The sequence below is a fragment of the Pleuronectes platessa genome, chromosome 1 (genome assembly GCF_947347685.1).
Source record: "Pleuronectes platessa chromosome 1, fPlePla1.1, whole genome shotgun sequence".
Taxonomy (NCBI): domain Eukaryota; kingdom Metazoa; phylum Chordata; class Actinopteri; order Pleuronectiformes; family Pleuronectidae; genus Pleuronectes; species Pleuronectes platessa.
This window is the reverse complement of record NC_070626.1, coordinates 17,635,036-17,657,019: the sequence shown is the minus strand read 5'-3', so window position 1 is coordinate 17,657,019 and position 21,984 is coordinate 17,635,036. Positions and strand designations below refer to the sequence as shown.

Below are 21,984 nucleotides of genomic sequence, written 5' to 3'. Positions count from 1 at the left end.
CTGGTTCTATTTATTGGATGGTACAGTCTACTACTACACATGGAATTGATAATCCCAGCCATGCTTTATGTTACTCACCATCTGTTACTGTGCAGCGAGCACAGAAATCCCATGATTGTTGTCCATCTCACTCACTCACTCACTTTCAGAGAGCATGACATCTCGTTATTAAGGAGAATAAATAATAAGTTTGCTGTATCTTAAACATTTCAACAGCTGGATGCAGAATGTGAGGGCTTTGGAGCCCTTTAAGAAGATGTCCTGGTGATGTTACAGATTTCCTTTGGTGAAATGCAGGACAAAGAGATTACCGGGAGCTGATGTGTTCTGGGGACAGTTCAGGGACTTAGTGGCTGATCCTCCGGCTCGTACGGTTTTCACCAAGCTCTAAGGATTCCACCTTTTAAAAGACCAAGACCTTATTGATTTTGAATAACGCTACGTTTGTAAAACTGCAGAGTGACCACAAGATGACGGTCATGAGGAAAATTACATCACAAAAGGATAGAAAGAAAATAGACAAAAAGCAACAGTGGGCAGTTTTAATGAAATGTACTGTTTGAATAGTACATTTAATATATTTCTATGTAATACACTTGTAGATACAAAAATACATATATAGATGAATACCCAAAATACATATACATTGTTTCCTGGCAGACAAAATAAAATGTATTTCCTTAAAATAATTATTGAGCATGATATTTAGATTGAATCATAATTTATTTTCTTTTGATTCTGTCTTTAGACGTTGTCTCATTAATAATTTGTTTGTATTCTAATTCAGACATAACTCATGTTTTAAAGCATTATCGCTCATACAGAAGCACATTGTCTTTAGATTCCCTCTCAAATCACAGTAGCACTTAGTTTTTATATCATCATATTAAAATCATTGTGGTCCGTATAAACATGGAAGCTCAGACTGAGGCTCAGTCAGACAGCAACAGATTTCACTCCCTCCCTTCTGTGTCTGCGGTGACCTGCCATCTTTGTGCAGTAATGGCCAGATCAGGGATATAATCTGGATTGTAAACATGTAGTCCGTCAGCAAAAGTAGAGAAAACCAGTGCCTTCCTGACATGCAGTCTGACTGATTTCAGCTTAAGAGTCAAATGGAGAAATGGTCATGTGCAAATTGCAACAGAATTGTCTGTACAAGCCTAAAGCTAGGAAGTGTGTGAAACAGCACTGTTCAAATCAGCCATTAAAATTTTAAATTTTCAAGTACAAAGGCTGCACGCTGGTGACTTCACATTTAATCCGTGTAGTACATTAATATTAAGCAGGATGTCCAGCTGAGGTTTCAGTGACCGCTACATTAACTTCTTAAATTCAGCGTACGGCAGAAATGAAGCCGTCACCTCTGAGCTGCAGCTGTCACACCTGCTTACTTCACGCTCAGGTCATATGCCAAAACACAACCAATCACCATCGTCTTTCTACTCAGTTTATATCCTCCACGCTCTGAGGGCGCTGACACTGCTTTCAAGGGTTTCGAGGTACAACCTGATACTCTGGACGAAAGAGAAAGATGAGATTAGTCTCCTCATGCTTCTGCTGTTATGAAACAGCTTAAGAGTATGAAGATTAGACACACAAACACACACACACACAACCAACCAACCAAGACACAAACACACAATTTAAAGAAAAGTGATAGTTGTAATTTAAGGGGGAAAAACTGAATTGTTTATGTGAGTACACCTTCAATATAATTTGTGAAACAAAGAAGTACGTACCGCTCTAATAGTTTGAACACATTTTCAATAATGTAATGATAGGGGGGGGGGGGGGGGGAACTGAAAATCAAACAGTAAATACAGTGGTGATGTGAAAACACCTGGCTACTCGCTTCTTTGCATAGATTTTGTATTCAACCTCATTACCAGCATTTTGTTGTGGAATGAAGGTGGATTTATTCTCTTAGTCCATCTGTATAGAAAAAATAATCTCTATGCCCCCAGTCTTATGTGGAGGAAATGCATTAAACTGCCAACTGAAGTAAGTTACAGGAAACACAAGAGCAAATATTGCTAGTAAATGTTATTCAACTGTATAGTAAACCTGCACCTTTAGTTATTTGGATGATTGGGTATATTAAATACTTATAGTATTACTCAAGTAGACTGTTTTGGGAGAACGAGCTGGAACGAATGACTTAAATAAATCAGCTCATCGTGGAAGAAGAAAAAACATTGATTGATTTTAGCGGTGTGATGTCTGATACCAGAACGTAACCCTTTATTTCTATATATTTTTACCCATGTATATAGTTATATCTTGGAAATCTCTTACAATTTCATTGTATCTGAGAATGATGACAATGCAGACATGAATCTTGAATATTGAAATTTATTTTATATGTTAATTTGCCCTATGTGTTTTTGTTCTGGCGTGCATTATTTTGAATTGCCCCACAGGGGATTCATTAATGTATATATTATTTATCAAGGTTAAAACTTCCCTGCATCCAGCAGTTCAGAGTAGAAAAAGCAACATATATATCGAAAAGGACGAGTAAACCATTGAGAGGAGTCATATGAAATGATACAGTTTTAAACAGTGATAGAAATATAGCAAAACATGTAAACACCGCAAAGAATCCATCCACAAAAAAATCTAATTCTCTGATGTTAAACACGTCACGTCACAGACAGAGATGAGTTATACTCTCTAAAGTATTGTTTACCCCCTATAACAGTGATCTCACGCATGATTGGATTACAAACGCATCTGAACACCTGGCATTGAAATAAAAATCCCTCTGTGATGTAGTGATGTATCCTGTTGTGCGATTACTTCTTCTCTCCCTGGAATAAATTGTTTGCTTCTCCAGCCTTAAATATTTTGACTAAGTAATAGTAAATGACGTCAATATAATTTATTACTGACTGCATATGTGCCATCCACATAAAAAAGTAAAAAAGTAAAACCACAGTAAGGGTAATTTATGTCAGAATGAAAGCAGCGTCCTCAGTGTCCTCTCTGAGGCTGAAGCACGTAAACTCATACCAGTAATAATCTGATCAGTTAATGTCTAAATAGATATTTTCTATTGTCCCTGTAAGAAACACCAAACCAAATTCTTCATCCGGGTTTCAGGTTTTCAGTGTGTAATCATGACACGTCTGACATGTGAACCTTGTGTGTTTGGATGGCGGCGGGTGGAGGACTCTCAGCTGTCATCACACTGACTGAGCAGCTTCCTAACTCCTGAGCAGAACTAGTAGCGTGCTGCATACAGGGAACAGCAGCGTGCTGAGGGTGGGGCTGTGTTTGTGTGTTCGGCCTTTCAGTGTCTCCTTGTTAGCCTGGTCGGAGGTGGGGGGGCTCTGGGCTGTAGGCACAGTGCTGGGTGGGAGGGTCGTGCGACTGGCGCACATGTCGTAGAGGTTGCCAGAGAACTCTGTCTTCCTGGACTCTTGTCTTAGAGACTCCCAGACAGCTGCTGCCTCTCCGGGACAGCCGGCCAGGGCTGAGTTTGCACAATCGTGGAACGCATTCCAGGACCTTCGAGGAAACACGACAGGAAGAGACGTCATGTAGCTTTCACCAGGAAAGTGTGTTGGAAGTAAACTGCAGGGATGAGACTGTTAAACACCTGTGCAACACTCCAAAAATTCTCTCTTAAAAATGGTATTCTGCCTGACATCTGGAGGTTTAACTCCTCGTCTTGTCACAGCACTGTAGTTTGTGTTTACAGGTTAAACTGAGCCCACCTCTGACCAACAGAGACAGACTGGAGAGAGGGCAGTGAAATCAAATAGTGTTAAATTACTCTTTCAAGTTATCCTCTTTGACCCTTTGGTCCCACTTTATTTGTAGAGTCCTGTAATCGGCTTTGATTATCTCTGCAAAGTAGGTTATGTTTACACCCCAGTCTGTTTGTTGTTTTTTTGTTAGGTCAGTTTGTTTATAAGGAAGATTACACAAAAACTACTGGACGGGTTTCCATGACACTTGGACGAAGGATGTTTTATGGGTCAGGAAAATGAAATGTTGATGTTGATCCAGATCAGGGGGCAGCTAGAGAACGCTCTTCATTTGTTTACACAACCCGAAGGCCTCCGTACCTTTAAGGCTTACAATTTAAACAAGTTGAAAAATGAAAGCTGCATCAGGACAGACACAGTATGACTGGATGATAACAATGGTGACAGAGACACACACCTGCAGATTGCATCGATGTCCTGTGTACTCTGGTCTTTTTGTGTGTCCACCAAACTGTCCCCGAGTGTGAGTAAACACTGGGCAAAACTCTTGTAGATGGAAGCACATGAATTTGGAATTGCCGCCCCGAAACACACAGGGACCAAACCTGGCGAAGAGGAAAAGACAAGAAACATGTGTACTCGAGAGTTTATCAGAAATTGTACAAACAAATGAACGTGTGTTTGGGGACATTGCAAAACACAGTATGTGTATTTTCAGGCTGAGAATAAGAGAAACAAAATCACAATGTTAACATGTTTATAGAGACGAGATCAGTCCAGCGCTTACAGAGATCAAACAAATATAGAAATATGTTGTATTCCATTCATCTGAGGGGATTATACATCCTCAAAGCCAAATTCAGCGAAAGACCACAAAACCACATGTGAGCCTTCTGAGTGGATTGATCAGCTTATACATAACACGACCTTCTGAAACCAGTTCGAGCGTTCATCAAAAGGTTCCTGGAGAGGTGTGACACAAGTCTGACTGGAACATTCAAAAACTTATTTGCCCAAGAAGACTTTTAGTGAAAGTTAATTTGTCTATAGAGTTTAGTTATAATGAATTTGATTCCTGTCATAAGACGCATAGTTGCTTTGTTGTTGACCTTCAAGACATCTCAGGACAAATCCAGATGTCAGCAGCCTTGGGGGAGAGCTCCAGGATCGAATATGCACATCATGGCCAAAGTGTGTGGACACATGAAACCATATGGGTTTGGTTAACACCTAATCTGTTGCTCTGACAGCTTCCACTGTCCACAACTGCTTGTCTGTTCACGTTAATCTCAACAGTGTTGGGTGAGGTCGGAGGTCAGGGCTCTGAACAGACCAGTCTCATTCTACCACCACAAACTGGGAAAACTATTACTTTATGGATCGTCTATACTATGAGCTTGTAACAGAGAAGTGTGTTCAGAGAAAGCCGATACATTTACCAGAGCAATGTTTAGATCCATCACACATACTCAACCTATATCAATAAAGTGTGCAGATTTTTTGTCCACCTTTTGCATTAAGTTTGTTTTTTGATTCAGCCCCTTGAATTTTCCCTCTCCAGAGTCCACAAAAAAAACTAAAATTCACATACACATTATTATACACCCAACAGCATGTGTTAGTGCACACACACACACATACACACACACACACACACACACACATACACACGCGCGCATGGAGGTAGAGAGAATGAGAACACAAGGGGACAGTGAGCATTTCATTTAGGTAAGTGCATTTGTAAAACCTGTTCTCTCGTCAGATCCAGACTAAGCTGAATGAAACATCCTTTATCGCTCACGTTCTGACAAACCTTCTGAAAATCATCTGATCAGCATATCTGGGTTTCTACCTGAAGTCGGTTTCATTAAAAAAAAAAAAGATTGAAAGAAACCGAGAAAAAAATAACAAATAAAACTAGTGTTCAAAATGATTCTAAAGCAAAGCAAACTCAGCGCTGAACTTCTTCCAGGAGACTGAACACTATCGGATCACAGCAGACCTCAAGCAACTGCAGATAAAACGCATCCTTACCGAGGCAGAGGGCGATGGGCAGCAGCATCGTGGTGCCTTGATGGGACCTCATGGTTTGGCCCAGCAGAGTCCAGGGGAGTTGAGTCCCAACTCTGAACCAGAGCCTCTGATGTGAAGCTCCCACTGACGGAGAAATCAAGAGTAAGGTTGTTGCTTCAAAATCCTGCCATCCGCTGGGAATACATCAGATTGCAAAAGTGCTGCAAAGCACAGAGGCACGACCCGGCTGGATTAATAGTGGAAGGGACCGATGCAATGCAAACAGTATGAGGATGTTTGTGAGTGTGTGTGTGTGTGCGTGTGTGTGTGGGGAGGGGAACAAGGCGAGAGCCATAGAGAGATAGGATGCAGTCGACCAATGACGGCATCACAAAGCATCACACTGGATTAGTGCATTCTCATTTCCGGTTCTCAGTATTTAGAACATTTATTTACAAAACGGATCAAATACATATAGTGTAATTGTGATTGTGCACTGGACACAGTCTGGCACCATCTCTGCCTTCTCACACTCTGCTCCAAAAACCCTGTTTTATTAGTGAGCAGGTTTTTTTCCCCACAACTATCAGAGGTGTCAGGAGGATTCTCTTTCATTTGGGCAGATGGATGAAGTCCCAGTGAGAATAAAACATCCAGCTCACCAGGGAGTCCGACGTGGATGCAGAGAACCCTGTGAAAATAGCAGCAGCCCACGTGAGAATCATCCACAGTCACTTAAGAGCACCCACTGTAGACCACTGTGATGTGTTACACAGTCTAAACCAGAGTCTTGACAAAGACAGAATTAAAATGATGTGCAAACCCAGTTTAAACATGGGCGACTGTAAACCATCCATCCGATTCCATAGTTCCCTCACTTGAGCACCTGTCTTACATCCCTGTCCCCTCAGCCTCCAAATCCCCTGCTACGCCCCCAGATGGCTTACACTCCGTGCATTAGTGTAAGTCCTGGTTCACATCTGTATACTGACACAGGAGGAATGGTCACCCATTGTTAATCTGCAGCTTAAAACCCCCATTAACTGCAGAATAATCTGTCTGTGTCTGTAACTGCTGCCACGAATCAATACATGCTCGAGAGCTACTTTGACAAATGTGAGTCTTCCTGAAACATCTGCATTAGCTCAGTAAACAGGGGTGGTTGTTTCTTTGCTTTTGCATTGTTACCTCAAGTCTCCTCCAGGTGGATGTAAGACGTGTCTCCAAACTTTTGTGGAGGCTGTTAAAGCAGCATAATAATCAATCACATGGGTGTTCACGCTTCCCCCTACTTTTGACAGTGTAATGTAAATCATGATACTATTGTAATGTTTTTGTCACTCTAAGGCAGGTTGTCATGGCAAGATTACACAAAAACTACTGGGTGGATAACAGGACACTTGGTGGAAGGATCTGTTATTAGTCTGGAAAGAACCAGTTATATTTTGGTGCTGATAAAGGAGTTATTTTCTCTTTCTCCATCATTGCAAGATAGTTTTCTTACAGTTTTCATGGATCTTGATTTAAACATATTTAGGGGACTTATATCTATGAGTGTGAACCGGAAGATTTCCACAGCAGACATTTATTATGAAGATTCTTGTTGGTCAAGTCCTTGTTTTATCAAATATCACAAATAGCCACAACTCCTGATGGAATAGGAGCATATCAAACTTTTGCTGATGCCGGCATTGTTCTACATCATTCACATTCAATAATTAGTCTCTGAAGGTGACCTGACCTGACATGAGAAGCTGTTGTTCCGCCTGACTGTAAAGATGGCTGAGGTAAGCGGCTGCAGCCATTGAAAGGGAAGATAAAGTTGAGTTTGATTGACAGCCCTGGATTAAGGCATTATGCAACACTGTTGAGAGTAAAAAAAAAAAAATCCAGATGAGATTAGGATCTGGATCCTCACTCTCTCCAATGCTCTCCATCTATCCTTTCATCCGCCTTTCCCTCTTTCTCTGTTTCATGTGACACATTATCACAATTGGTGTTTAAAATTACACATTTTAAATTTGGGGTTGAGGAGCGGCGTCAAAGGTTTTGTTTCACATTGTGACGTTCAAGCTTTCAGGGCTTTAATATGCACAACAATTCAGCTAATGGCGTTCAAAGCTGCCAACAAACACAGACAGACAGATGAAGCAAATTAGGCTGAAGAGACAGAAGCTTAACCAGCAGCCTCTTAGAGCTTCTATCACACCGCCATCTAGGGGCTCAAAAGCGTAGTGCAACATCTGACAGAGGCCCCTGCAAAACAAAACACACTTTACCACTTGTTGTTTCTCCTGAATTACCTGTGACTTAAACTGCTTTGTATGGGGACACACTGAAACCACGGAGCTGACAAGATCATAAGCTTTAAATTATCTTAAGTGATGAATTAAAAACATCAAATAAAGTAACCTGTTTCAAATATGACAATTTGCTGCTTTAAAAAAAGGACTATTTTCTGTATTTTCTATATTTATCGACTTTTCCAAAACCTGAAAACAATGGTATCCTCTGGAATCGTGTAATCGCAAACTTTTTATAATTAGTTTTGTGCATTATATGGCTTAGATGAATAATGAATCAAGTAATCAACAGCTAACTCTAAATTGCGATCCTCTCTGATAACTCAAGCAGATTGTCTGGACTTCATTGGTGTTGTATTTTAGAGCTGACCGCTTCATGAGACAGGAGCACAGGAAGGTTATACATGGATCCCTAAACCTGCAAATTGTGAAACTGAGATAACTGCTGAAGATGCAGAAGGGTTCCCAGCAATGCAAATGCTGGAACTTTCCAGTCACCATCAAGAGGAGAGATTTGCAGCAGCAGCACCACTTCAGTATCTCCTATAGTTTCTGATGTTTATCTTACCAACAGCGTGCAATGTTTAGTTTGCTATTGCAATAGTTTTTGGGCATTGGTTGTTTCTCACTGAATTTCAAGTACAACTCTCAATTTCAATAATTCAAGATAAACAATTAAATGACTCACTTCATCTATGCCAAAATCTTCTTCAGAAACCTAACAAGCTGTAAGTTAGGTGATGCTTTGGTTGTCATTTGTCACCGAACAGCAGCACGTCATTAATGTTTGATTGGATGTGCAAGTTTATGCATTTGTTCCATTCCACATCTTCATGGTTGAGGATTAAAAATTGTTATTCATCAACATCCCAAAAGAGCTGTAGAAAACAATCCTATAGTACCTGACAATAGAAGTTAAAGGAGCCACAGGAACTTTTAATTTTTTTTTTTTATTTCATCTTTCCTATAAAGAGTCCAAACAAAAGCTCTAAGTGCAGCCCTGTGGGTTTTTACTCAAAGATAAAAACATTGAGTACCCCAGGAATCTCGGACATAGTCTGTTTCGTTACTGTGACACTCGACAAAGTCAGGACACATCTGAAATTAGTCGGTGCCAAAATTAAATTTCCTTCAAATGAGGGCAGACCATAGCTGTCGGACCAAGTTGAAGAGTCTTAAATGTGCCTGATCTCCAGTGCATGAAATGCTCCTGATCAGGACAGAGAGATGCAGCCACTAATGTTTTGTGAGAGAGAAAAACAATCTGACAATAAACAGGCACATACAATAATAAATCACACGGATCACACAGGCACAGTTTCGCTGAAAAACCTCGGAGACAGACGTATATATTTCAGTTGCATAAAGAATCTTGAGAAAAGATTTTCTTGGTTCTTCTCTTAAGATTTCTTCAGGAAAAAGGAAAAAAGTCAAAATTGACTTAATGCAACCAGCATCCTTTAATAGGATTCCATCTTTTGAGTGCCCTTTCAAGTCTTAAGGAATTCATTAAAGTTTACTTTCTGGTCGTGCAGATGTTGTCAGCATTAAAAGTAAAAAAACTTTGAAGGCAACTCAGATAAAGTTATAAGTTTTATGACCAACAGCATAAATGAGCCAAGGATAGTGTTCTGGTTAAAAAATGAAATCCTTTAGATTCTTTAACATGTTGTACCTTATGAACTCTACAAGCTAATGAGATTTTCCGCACACACCTAATTCAGTTCAAATGTTAAAACTGTGTTAGAGAGAAGCTTCAGGAGAAAAACTTTAAATGCAACTAGGCTGCTTTTAGCATCAGTTCTGGCGTAAATATGTGGTAAGTCCGTCCAACCTGTTGTATGAATAAAACACGATTTTGACCTTGGATGGGCTGCAGGTCAATAGTGGACTTTTCATGTTTGTATGTGATTAGCAATGAGCTTATTACTATCAGCTACATAAACTAGGCAGCCAGCTTTCTTTTAACATCAGGCCTACGAAAAATCAGCTCTACTTGATGAAAATTTAATTTTCATCGCTCGTAGTTTTATACAAAATAGGTCTGGATCTGCTGTCTCCAACCCCCTCGGTGATCTCTGCATTAGTCCGAGTCTCTGTAACGGATGTATTCCGTTGATGTTTCAACGTTCACACTTTCTTCCGGACGCTGATAGCCACCGAGTTGCCGTACAGCAGCCGGTCCCGCTCCCGCACCTCCTCCTGCAGCTTGGCCTCGGCCACGCGCAGCTGACGGATGCTCGCCTTCATCTCCTTCATCTTCACCTCCATCAGTGCGATGATGTCCCGCTGCTCGTTCAGTTTCCGCAGCAGCTCGGTGGACGTGGTGCCGGTGGTCAGCGAGTACGAGTGGTCCAGCGGGCTGCTGGTCACACTGACGTACTGCATCGGCAGATGGTGCAGGATGGACGCGGCATCTACCGACGAGTCGTCCGCGTTGAGATCGTCCACACTAACGATCGGCGCCGTGTAACAGGTCCCCTCTGATGGAGCGGGCAGCCGCGCGGTGCCCAGGTACTCCCCGTTCTGGCCGATCTGCACCACGGTGATGGTGTCGTCGTTCGCCTCTCCGCCGGTGATGCCCTCAGCTCCTTCCGCCGTGTTGCCCAGCACGTTGGTGAGGACAATTCCGGAGGTCGCAGAGGCGCCGGGGGCAGCCACCCCAGCGGACACTTTCCTGCCTCTGCCCCGCCGGCTCCTGCGCTCGTTCACGCCCCGCAGAGGGAAGAGGGACGGCACTCGGATGCTGTAGGTCTTCCTCCCACCTGCGAAGTGCACGCTGCAGACTCGGTGTCCCGTGGTGGGCTGGAAGGTGCTGAAGCAGCCGCTGACCCCGGCCCGGGAGATGTTCCTCAGCCACAGCTCCCTCAGCGCCGTGTCCTTAGGAAACGTGTAGAAGCGCAGGTCCCGGTCCCGGTGCGAGTTGTTGTAGCACCCGGGCACGCAGCAGGTGAAGCCGGGCATGTTTACCTCCGCGCCGATGCTGACGGTGTAGTCTCAGCGGCGAAGCTTCGATTATTTTTATTGTTTTTTCTTTATTCTGCGCGTTGTTGTCAAGCTCCGCGGCCTGCGAGCGGAACTACACGTCCCACAAAGCTAACGACTTCCTGTTTATTTTTCACCCAAAACTGAGCCGATGTTCTCCGGGCGGCGACCGAATCCACCCGAACTGTCCTGGGGCTCGTTCTTATGCTGGATTAGAGGCTGATGTTTTATTTATGATGGTGAAAGTGTGGTTTTGTTCTTCGCGGTGTTCAACCGTCCTCCTTTGAGAACTAAAACTACCAGAAGGCATTGCGTTTCCGGTCTGGGTCTGGGTCTGGCAAAGCTCCGTAGCGCTCTATTCCCCCTGCTGGTCGGAGTGGGGAAGCGCAGCAGAGAGCACAGCACTTTCTAAACTCTTCACTCAAGTACAAGCACAGTTTTAACAACACACACATTATAAAAACACATGGAAATGTAATATTTACTAAAGTATCAAAACTGCTTCCCTGTGATTGATTTATTATCATACTATTACAATATCACAAATTAATAGTCATGTTATAAAGTGTCCACTCAGCTGCAGTGTGACATTTTAAAATAAAGTTCTATTTTTTAATTATAACATGTTAAACCAAACAATACTACCAAGGCAAATTCCATTAACTTGACTATGTGCCCTCCAAAATACAAATTAACCCTTTTCATTAAAAAAGAGAAAAGGCATACATACATTTATACAGGCTGTTTTTATGTGATTCCTGAGGTACAGATCAGTGCAGTTTTAATCTTGGATAATAAAAACATCCACTTGAGCAAAACTATGTATATGATTTCTAAAAAAGTTAGTCATATTAAAGCATTTCACTCCAATTCTGCATATATTTTGCCATCTCTTTCCCCATCATCTGCTTGCCAAGTAAAGCAGTGCTGGTAATTGTTTACATTACATCACATATCATTTAGCTGACACTTTTATCCAAAGCGATTTCCAATAAGTGCATTCAAAACCAAACAGCAAGAATCATGTAAGTACATTATCTTAAAAAAAAGCCAAATTAAAAAAGTGCTACATGTAAGTTCAACTTGACTTAGTCAATCTTCACAGCCAAGGTGCATATATATTAGTTTTCATGGTTTCACATCAAACATGGCATAACAGAGTGTCAAAAGGAAATATGAAACCATATCTTAAGTGTATCCAGTCCAAAGGTTTTTCATTCTTCCCTTCTGAAGCAGCATGTTGTAGTAGTAACCTTCCTCAGCCACGTGATGGCCTATTTTGTGTAACTGACGCTTTTTTCTATGACTCCCATAAAACCATTGTTCCACCTGTCAGACAAATCTGTATATAATCCACTTCCAATCAACATCTCTATATCTTGTTGGAGTTATTTTTGCAACAGAATGGATGAACTTGATAATAAAATAATAATTACTTAATATTAATGTAATTTCACAGGGTCTCTGAGTCGTGTGTGGGAGCCACTGTCATTGTAAATTATGGTCATGTTGAAACTTTTTAATAAATTAAATAAATGTGTGTATAATAATGTCCCTTATATATGATGTATCTGTCAACAATAGCAAAGCTGTCCATAGACTGCATATCAAAACATTCTAGGCCAGCACACTAACTCACTGGGAAACGCCCAGCAGCTAATGGCTGATCAACTGTTCCTGTTCCATGGGCACACCTTCGGTAATGAATGGATTGAAAAAACAAAACGATGACATACGTTGTGTTGTTTTTGTGTATAACCAACCCAGTAAATGCTTCATAGCCCTGAACTCTAAGTAATCGTTCTGAATATCTTTGTAGTCACTTTGTGTACCTCAGTCGTTTTGTGTCTCTATGTAGTCGTTTTCAAAGTCTAAGTGTGATCATTTTGTGTCTCACTTTGTGGTCACTTTAAGGGTCTTTTTTGCCATTCTATGTCTACTCTATATGGTCCTTTTGTGTGTCCGTGTGGTAATTTAATGTCTGTATGTGGTAATTTACTGCATCTTCATAGTCTTTTTTGTGTCTCCTGTCATTGTATGTCTCTATGTGGTCATTTGTGTACATCTGTAATCGTTCTGTGTCTCCATCTTTTCATTCTGTGTGGCAGTTTTGTCTTTTAACTTCTCTCTATACCTTTCAATTAAAAACGTGACATATGAAACGGCCTCCGTGGTTATCAAATGGATTTTGACCTGTTTCAGACATAAAACAACGCGTCTCACTCTAGTCCACATTCTTCACTGTGGAGTGGCGGCTTGTGTGTGTGAGTTCTCCACCGGTGACCCATCTCCAGCCTGTGCACTATCTCGAGCTCCCCCCCCCCCCCCTCACTGCACTGCTGCCTGTCGTCCTGAAGTTACCATTAGCAACTGGGCAGCGCCCGACTCAGCTCCCAGTTCCTCCACCGGAGCCTCTGCTGCTGCTGCTGCTGGTTACTGAAGGTAGATAACACCTCACTGTGTTTCTGTCCCGTCTACACACACACTGACTCGACATACTAACCACAACGAAGTGCGAGTGTTTGTTGCTAGTTTGTTTTGACTGTCTTTGCGGCTCGCTAGCCGGCTAGCTGTACGTGCTAGCTAACGTTATCAATAAGCCCAGGGTGGAGCAGCTGAGTGGGGCTAGCTGGGGAGTTGGAGCCGTGGTTACATCCGGAGCACATTACCAGTATGCGACTGTTAGATAAAACATATTAGCCGCTTTCTGTGTGTTTGTGATATCACAGTAACTATCGCTAATATCAAGCTATTATCGATCCACACAGCGAAACCAGTGTGGCGTGGCTTTGTTATCTGACCAATAGCACAGCTAGGTTTTCACTGGCGTGTATGTGTGTCTGACAGAGAGAAGGGGGGGGTTGTTCAACTGCTGTCAGCCTTGTAAACGTATATTTGTTTGAGCTCTGGCTACAAGCGTAATGCAGGTTCAAACACACTCAGTTGCACATCACACAAGTGAGGCACCGAGCCAGCTTAACATCAACTCTTCTCCCACGAATACACGTTCATAACATAATTATGAATTATCTGCTCCTCCACATTATTCCTCAGTTAAGTAATAAACCTGCTCGTCCTCCAGCTCGATGCAGCTTTTAAACACCGTCACACCTCAGAACATACATATTCCCAGTGTAGGAAAATACCAGGTGTAATTTCCTCCTACATGAAGTTGGCAATGTTTTGACAGTGCTTTACTAATCAGTTAATCAGCTGATCGGTGCAGGTCTAAATCTGCGGACAGGTGCATATGACTCAAATCCTCACAGGACTTAAAGGTTCTAAAGAGTCAGACCAGGAAATCACCGAAGTAAAAGGAGGAGTTAAGGCCTCAGGTCAACTGAGCTGGCTGCACAGTATTTCCTATTGAAGTGTGTGAACAAGTAGCAGAATGATGAACCCTGTTATGTTCTGTTTAGTTTACTGAATGACATATCCTTAACGTGGATAAGGTCACACGCCCACACAGACATACATTACAAGTGCTGCAGAGATAGAGATGACGTTTACTTTTGGTTGGTGTGAGATATCTGAGGAATGGTATGCTGACTATGTAGCAGGACACAATGTAAGGGGCTGTCAGAGACTGGAGATAATAAAAACTGGGCTGAGCCTCCATCAGACATGTTTGTCCTGTTTGTTTGTATAGTCACTAGAGCTGGGAGATAAATCAAATCAATAACATAGATATTGTGCCATGAGGGAAGTTACTATCTGTTGTTTTAGTTATCATATGAGTGTTGTATAGATTTAATAACGTCTTGTGCTGTACTTTTCCACATAACTATAAAGAGAGCAACTTTTGTTGTTTGTGTTTTTTATGTCTTAAAGCAACAGTAATTTTAACTCAGAAATTGTTTTATTGTTATGTATAAACAAGCGATTTTGAGTGTGACACAGCTTTAATACTCTGCTCTTCTTTTAACAGATAAATTCACGTTGTCAGACAAGTGGATCCCAGGCCCCTAGGATGTTGGAGAGTCTGACTATGGTTTTGAGCTGAGGTCACAGTGAATGGCGCTGCCATGTTGCCAGGAGTGGGTGTGTTTGGCACAGGGAGCACAGCCCGGGTGCTGGTCCCACTGTTAAAAGCTGAGGGCTTTGAGGTTCATGCGCTCTGGGGCCGAAGCGAAGAGGAGGCAGGCTGCTTGGCCAAGGAGCTTGGAATACCATTTCACACCAGCCGATCTGATGACGTCCTGCTGCACCAGGATGTCGACCTCGTTTGCATCTATATTCCTCCCTCAATGACGAGGCAGATTGCTGTCAAAGCACTGGGTGAGAGCTTGTGAATGAACATACTCTTTTACAGAACTGTCATACAACCTTGTACACATAAGTTTACAATTAATATATGTGCTGAGCTTACATACATGCAGTCTATTACAAACCATAAAACATACAACACTGAATATCGGTGGATATTATTCGATAAACAGCTGAATTCATTTATTGGGTCAACAAAAACATAAAATTTTCTTCCGATTTTCCGATTCCTCTTACACTGTATGAGCATCTGAGGAACACAAACTTCAAATACGACCTGACTGGGCGTGGCAGGTCAACTGTGGAACAGATTTGAATTTTTTGACTATGATGACAATTATGATGACATTACTCACTAAGACATGTTTCTACTGGAATTGAACTATCTTCTCCTGTAATATATTTCTCAGGGTTTATGCTTGAGATATTAATTAATAGAGATCACAGCTGTAACCTACAAAAAATTTAGTCATTGGAGGGGGAAAAAAGCTTATCAATTTTTCAGTCTTATCAATTAACCACACCTTCTGCTCGTAAAACTGATGCAATAATCAACACACTGTATCAGAGGAGAGTAGATGTGTAGAGTTAACTTACTGTATCTGATGGAATTCCTGAGTGTTGACTTCAACTTCCTGTTTTAGTTGCAACTTCCTGAGTTTGTCCCGCAGAAGGATTTATCCACAACACTGATTAGAAGGGGTAGTGAAGGCTGCCGATCTCCACAGATAAAAAATGTCCATACCCACTCCGCTAACACCCTCTGCTAACACATGTGAAAGTTGACTTTTTGTTTGTCCATACAAAACCGTAGGAACTGGACCATGGGAAGCCATCAGCTCCTTTGTGTGGCCAAGCACTGAGGCATCAAATACACACCGCAACTTCAAATGATATTTAGTAAACTAGTATATCTAGCTAAAACAAATGTAGTTCCAAAAACAGCCCGGTGCAATTAAACCTACATTTTGTTGTTCAGAGAGCCATTTAATAAATTTGTACTGAAATTGTCCAAAATTTAGTGTGAACATAGTAACTAAAGACAAATTAAGAATCAGAGTGAGTTCAAACAAAACTCACCCCCTTTACCGGCAACATGTGCACATTTTTTGAAAGAAGAAAATGAATTGCTAAACTCACAAACATTATGAAAGACTATGTCTTGGAATTTATAATCTATTGTATGTTTATTGTCTTTACCTTAGATACCATTGACGAAATTAACCTCAACTATCTGTTTCTCTCTCTCTCTCTGCAGGTATAGGAAAGAATGTTGTGTGTGAGAAAGCTGCGACTGCTGTGGATTCATTCAAGATGGTGACTGCCGCCAGATACTATCCCCAGCTGCTCAGCATTATGGGTAATACCCTGCGCTTCCTGCCAGCTTTTGTTGCAATGCGTCAGTTGCTGGTGGAGGGGTATGTGGGTGAAATGCAGGTGTGCGATGTTCGGGTCTACGGCCCGAGCCTCCTGGACCAGTCGTACGGCTGGACCTGCGAGGAGCTGATGGGAGGAGGTGGTCTGCACACTGTCGGCTCTGCCATCATCGACCTTTTAAGTTACCTGACTGGTGCCCGAGCCCAGCGCGTGCACGGCTTACTGCGGACTTTTGTACAACAGAATGGTTTGATCCGAGGCATCCGCCGCGTCACCAGTGACGATTTCTGCTTCTTCCAAATGTTGATGGGTGGAACTGGCTCTCGCTCTGGTGGTGTGTGCTGCACCGTGACCCTGAACTTCAACATGCCGGGGTCATTCGTACACGAGGTTATGGTGGTTGGATCCACTGGGAGGTTGGTTGCCAGAGGCACGGAACTGTATGGTCAACGCAACGGGAGTAACGGTGAGGAGCTGTTGCTAGGCGACAGCGGGTGGGTGGGGCCCGAGTTGAAAGAGATGCCCCTGCCTCACCTGCGGGGGCTGAGCTCCATGGTGAAGGCGCTGAGAGAGTCTTTTCAGGCTCACGAGGAGCGCAGGTCATGGGCGCAAGGACCAGTGGCCATGGCACCAACATTTGAGGATGGTCTGTATGTGCAGACGGTGGTGGAGGCCGTGAAGCGGTCCAGCTGTAGCGGAGAATGGGAGTGCGTTGAGATCATGAGTGAGGAGCCGGATCCCAACCACAACTTGTGTGAGGCTCTGCAGAGAAACAAGAACTAATTATATTTATACAACCAGTGCATCTACTACATGTCTGACTAAACTGGGCTCTGAATGTCGCTTCTTTAATTCTGCTGCTTTGGCAGTTTACATTACACACGACTACTTTGTGTTTTCACATTTTGATCCGAATATTTTGATTGAGAGAATACAAATGTGTCGCAGAAGTTTGTTTCCTCACAGTTGCTATTTGCTTTTACACTAAATTGTCATTCACAGCTCCATTATTCAGATTCTCAAAAGAAAGCTCTGTATAGAGTTAAGGCTGCCAAAGTCTACCATGCCAAAAAAGTAGACATGATCCACAATGATCAGATATTCTTTCGCTTTGAGAGAATTTAACGAACTCGTGGAGTCGTGACTACAAATTTCCTCCCAAACAAGACTGATATGTGGCGCATGTTATTAAATCACCACACCGTTGTCAAATATTGGCCCAAATCAAAACTGCTCGGCTCTCGCAATATTTTCACCCTAAACAGTTTGCATGGGTACATGAATGTAGACAGCAAAATAAGTACCTTATCCTTAAGATATGCCAGAATGTTTTTGTCATTTTTTTCTCCTTTTCGGGGGTTCTTAGGAAAATTATCGAACCAGCAGGTGAGGAGTTGGAGGTTTCATTAACTATGGAAAAAAAACTGCTAGACCCAGGTGCACAAGCATATACCCAATACTGGCTTCTAAAATTCTTTTGCAAAAAATCTGGGTCATGATAAATGTTTGAGAATCACAAGAGTTTGTGAATAACCACTGACATAATGTTTGTGTCCCACACAGTCTGTACAAGGTGTTAATTCAGACACTCTGAGGTTCAAATTTAACTGTAATTTACAGTCCAACATTTGAATCTCTACTGAACATAATATATTTTCAAAATATTTGGGTGTTATGTTCTCCCAACACCAAAAGCACAATGTGTTTACCACAGGGGTGAATGTGAATAACAAAGCATGAGGGTGATTTGAATAACAAAATCCTTCGCCGGCTGCAGAAGGATCACTGTCAGAATACAAATCACAAACCAGTGGAGATCAACCTGTGGATAATTCAGAATAAGAATACTGGAGCTTGTTGTTTTTTAAAGAAAGTGTGTAATAATAAGCCGAGATTCAAATTGTTGAAAATATTCCCAGAAGGGCTTGTAGGTTTTTATGTTATAAACTGCCGTGACACACGTACAATACCTGGGATTACAATAAGCTATGTAGAGAAAGGAATATTAAAATGTCTAATTTGTAGCATTGCCCCTCAAAATCCCCCTTTCTTATAGTGATTCTTCATTTTAAATGACACTTTAGAGTATCACTTAAACCGTAGATGTCCTCAGAGGAAGTATGCAGGTGTAGTTTCCTGCTTTTCAGATGTACCAGCTGTGGTAAGCTCGATTAGTTTTCATGGTATCAAAAACATTTAAACCCCTCAAACCACACGAGCCTCTTCTCAGTATTTTCCGCAATAATAAATAAATTACTTCAAGCAGCTTCAAGGAGGTTGATAGTGAATCACAGATTCCACATTTGTAGTGATATTTCGGTCCATACTGACTGTTTGACACAAACACACAACATACGTAAAGACAGAGGTGAATTGGCTCAGATGGATTCATAGGATTGTTAGTACCTGTTTTCTGCTGTAAAGACTTGTCACCAGTGGTCATCTATTTAACCGCTGAAAGTGACTGAAGGAGGAAACTACCCGCTGCCTGCTGGTTTTACACATAGGACAGATTATAGGTGGAGTAACAGGTTGAACATTTACATAAGCAGGAACCGGTTTGTCCTAAAAAAGCAACCTTTCATTGTTCAACTGTCAACATTTAGAGTTAAAATGTTTCAAAATATTGTTTACATGTGTTTACATGTTCCTTTGTTTTTACAAGATTGAGTTTCATCAGTCTATGCATTTAAAGTTATTACAGATGTATAAATCCAGACTTTGGGGGGCACCACCCCACCCTGTTTTGCTACAGTCACCCTGAATCATTGCTGAGCTTTTCATTGAGTAGAACCACTGGATTTGACGTGCGTGAGAGTAGAAACGCGTGCCTCACCAACGTGTTTACACAACGAGGCAGGAAGTGTTGGTGTGCGGTTTTTATAGTCGCTCACTGCATCTCAGTTCTGCTGAATATCCTAAATAATATTAAAGACAGATGCACGCTTACCTCACGCTTTCCCAACAGTGCTTTCCAAAAACCCTGAATCAAGTTTACATTTAGTGTTTTTAATACATTTGCCTGCAGGATGATCCACAACCCACCACTTTTAAAATACATTCCAACTGACTTTTCACCATCTTGTTGACAGTTGTATTCGTTTTGTTTTTTGCACTGAAAACTGATAAAATGCCACCTATTTAATATGCAGGGCAATGCTTGTACCAGCCAGCTCACTGCAAAAAATTGACTTTACAATTGTCTGTGTAAGGAAGACATTTTGTATTTATTTATGTTTTGATGTGGAGAAGGTTTCCCTCAGTTCATTCTGTTCAGTGTTTGTGATTTCAGCGTGTGAATTTCTGTTTAAAGCTGTTATATTTATCATGTTTCGCTTTAACTGTTGTTTTAAATGATAATTTGGCTTTTTGAGCACAATGTGTTTAAGTTGGGTAACTTTACTGTTCATCTGCCTGACAAACATTTCCTTAAATAAATACAATTGTCTTCATTTAGTGCCTTTGGTCAGACCTTTGTTGTGTACTTCTGTAAAAAATGTATTGTTCCTGTACTTGCCAACAAACCCTGTTTGTGTATTTGAAAAGGAGTATTGATCAAATCATTATTACATTTTTAAAATATCCCAAACTTTGTAAATCAGATGTTCTTGCCCAGTGTTCTAGACTTGTCAAGGACAATGCTAATCTTCTCATCCTACAGGCACCCTAAACATTAGAGCCACATTGATCGTTAGGTGTGAAAGTAAAATAAAATCTATCCATTAACATCTACCCATATATCTGCCGATATATAACGACAAATTAAAACACAATTTGTAAATGAGGCTTGATGTTATATGGTTAAACCGTAGAATACCAAAATAATATGAATTAATATATATATATATATATATAGAGAGAGCTTGAATTAAGCTGTTTATATATTAGAGTTAATATATAAACACAGGGAATCCATCCCTCCTGCATATGTATTCTGTAAATATTTTTCTGCATATTATATATAACTATATTGGCCTATGTTTATTAGCCAAGTGATATCTGGTAAGATAGTTCACATGTTCACATTTATTATTGGCCTGACTGTTGGCCTTATTAATGATTGAGGGCTATGTATGAAGTATGAACCGTGTTAGTTACATTTCATCCTGCGGGGAGCAGCGATGCTCCTCAGCGTCTACACCATATATCTATCGTCTACAACACGGCCAAATCATATGAGGAGAAAAGGAAGGAAAACAAAATCAAGGGCTGCCCGGATATGACGTGCCACAACAAGCATAGCATGGCTCAGCCTAACTTAGCATCACACCTAAAACTAGTGATGCCGCTCTTACTGTTGATGAACACAATTAAACTTGTTCAATGGAAAACACAGAGCCCAGTAAATGGACCGGAGCTGCGTGGACAACACGGCGGAGGCCGCCGGAGCCACGAGCCACAGACCTGGTGCTTCTTTAAATCCTTGAAATCAAGGGCCAAACAGCAGGGCAGCACCACCATCATGCTCAGACACCTGCAGCTCAAACATCCCAGAGAGGTCGCCTAGCCAGGAAGTTCAGAGGCCGAGCAGTCACCAGGGGGCGCACGGGGACAGGGAGCAGCTCTGCTCTGGTACCGTTCAACACGTCCTCTATGGGTTAGTTTACAGATGTGTTGGGTCAGATCCCGCTGCAGATATAAGGTGATGGAGTTTTTATTCTTAAATTCAGTTTGTTGTAGTTTAATTGAGTGCAATGAGATCAGTGTATCTGTAAGTATTTTTGAACACTTTCTTATATTTTCAGTATCCACATTGAACCTGAACTCGTCCTCCATATCTGCATTAAAGAGAGCAAAGTGGAAACCTCTCGCTTATACACTGATTATAGCTTATATATTAATTTCATGTTCTGGCAGAAGAAGGAGACTGTTACCTTTTAAAATCTGGCTCACAGGACTTATCAATAAAGCCGTTCTTTAATAAAACATACTTGACAAAAAAATGTATTTAGAGTAAATTAATCCCCACATTTTTGACCTATTATAGTAATGTCAATATTTGCTCCTGCTTCTCAAGTTTGTGGTTTTGCTGTTTGTGTCTGTTTATATGATTATAATTAGATTATGGATTGTTGGTCAAACAAAACACAATCTGTCAATGTCAGATTGTACGATTTTATTTAACTGAAGACCTTCTAACTTTATTTCCTCTATTTGTTGTGGAATCGGCTCTGGAGGACTGTGACTCTGACATCCACGAAACTATGAATGAATCTGACATTAGTTCTGCTGTTACTGGCATGGCTGCACAGGGAGATCCAGCAGACCCGGCTGCACAGGGAGATCCAGCAGAACCGGCTGGACAGGGAGAGACATTTGATGAT

General features: G+C 41.5%; 3 protein-coding genes across 3 annotated transcripts; 1 reads left to right on the top strand and 2 right to left on the bottom strand.

Annotated features, from left to right (window-relative positions):
• Nucleotides 1-3,209: 3,209 nt before the first annotated feature.
• nrn1lb (neuritin 1-like b) lies at nucleotides 3,210-5,802 on the bottom strand. Its single transcript, XM_053426398.1, has 3 exons — nucleotides 5,751-5,802; nucleotides 4,174-4,321; nucleotides 3,210-3,513 (listed from the first exon to the last, which is right to left on the bottom strand). Exons 1-3 carry the CDS (start codon nucleotides 5,800-5,802, stop codon nucleotides 3,210-3,212), a joined length of 504 nt encoding a protein of 167 aa, XP_053282373.1.
• A 3,161-nt stretch (nucleotides 5,803-8,963) lies between these two features.
• On the bottom strand, nucleotides 8,964-11,357 carry thap11 (THAP domain containing 11). Its single transcript, XM_053419095.1, has one exon. It carries the CDS (start codon nucleotides 10,994-10,996, stop codon nucleotides 10,163-10,165), a length of 834 nt encoding a protein of 277 aa, XP_053275070.1. The 5' UTR covers nucleotides 10,997-11,357; the 3' UTR covers nucleotides 8,964-10,162.
• A 2,005-nt stretch (nucleotides 11,358-13,362) lies between these two features.
• Nucleotides 13,363-20,112, top strand: gfod2 (glucose-fructose oxidoreductase domain containing 2). The gene is made up of 3 exons (XM_053428865.1): nucleotides 13,363-13,459; nucleotides 14,946-15,295; nucleotides 16,542-20,112. Exons 2-3 carry the CDS (start codon nucleotides 15,043-15,045, stop codon nucleotides 17,441-17,443), a joined length of 1,155 nt encoding a protein of 384 aa, XP_053284840.1. The 5' UTR covers nucleotides 13,363-13,459; nucleotides 14,946-15,042; the 3' UTR covers nucleotides 17,444-20,112.
• Nucleotides 20,113-21,984: the final 1,872 nt, after the last annotated feature.

What these genes read in the sequence shown, in the direction of transcription:
- nrn1lb (XM_053426398.1), bottom strand. Translation starts at nt 5,802, where the DNA reads ATGAGGTCCCATCAAGGCACCACGATGCTGCTGCCCATCGCCCTCTGC. An exon ending in GCCCATCGCCCTCTGCCTCG is followed by an intron (nt 4,322 to 5,750) that starts GTAAGGATGCGT and finishes CCTCTTCGCCAG; the next exon opens with GTTTGGTCCCTGTGTGTTTC. An exon ending in GACATCGATGCAATCTGCAG is followed by an intron (nt 3,514 to 4,173) that starts GTGTGTGTCTCT and finishes GTTTCCTCGAAG; the next exon opens with GTCCTGGAATGCGTTCCACG.
- thap11 (XM_053419095.1), bottom strand. Translation starts at nt 10,996, where the DNA reads ATGCCCGGCTTCACCTGCTGCGTGCCCGGGTGCTACAACAACTCGCAC.
- gfod2 (XM_053428865.1), top strand. Translation starts at nt 15,043, where the DNA reads ATGTTGCCAGGAGTGGGTGTGTTTGGCACAGGGAGCACAGCCCGGGTG. An exon ending in GATTGCTGTCAAAGCACTGG is followed by an intron (nt 15,296 to 16,541) that starts GTGAGAGCTTGT and finishes CTCTCTCTGCAG; the next exon opens with GTATAGGAAAGAATGTTGTG.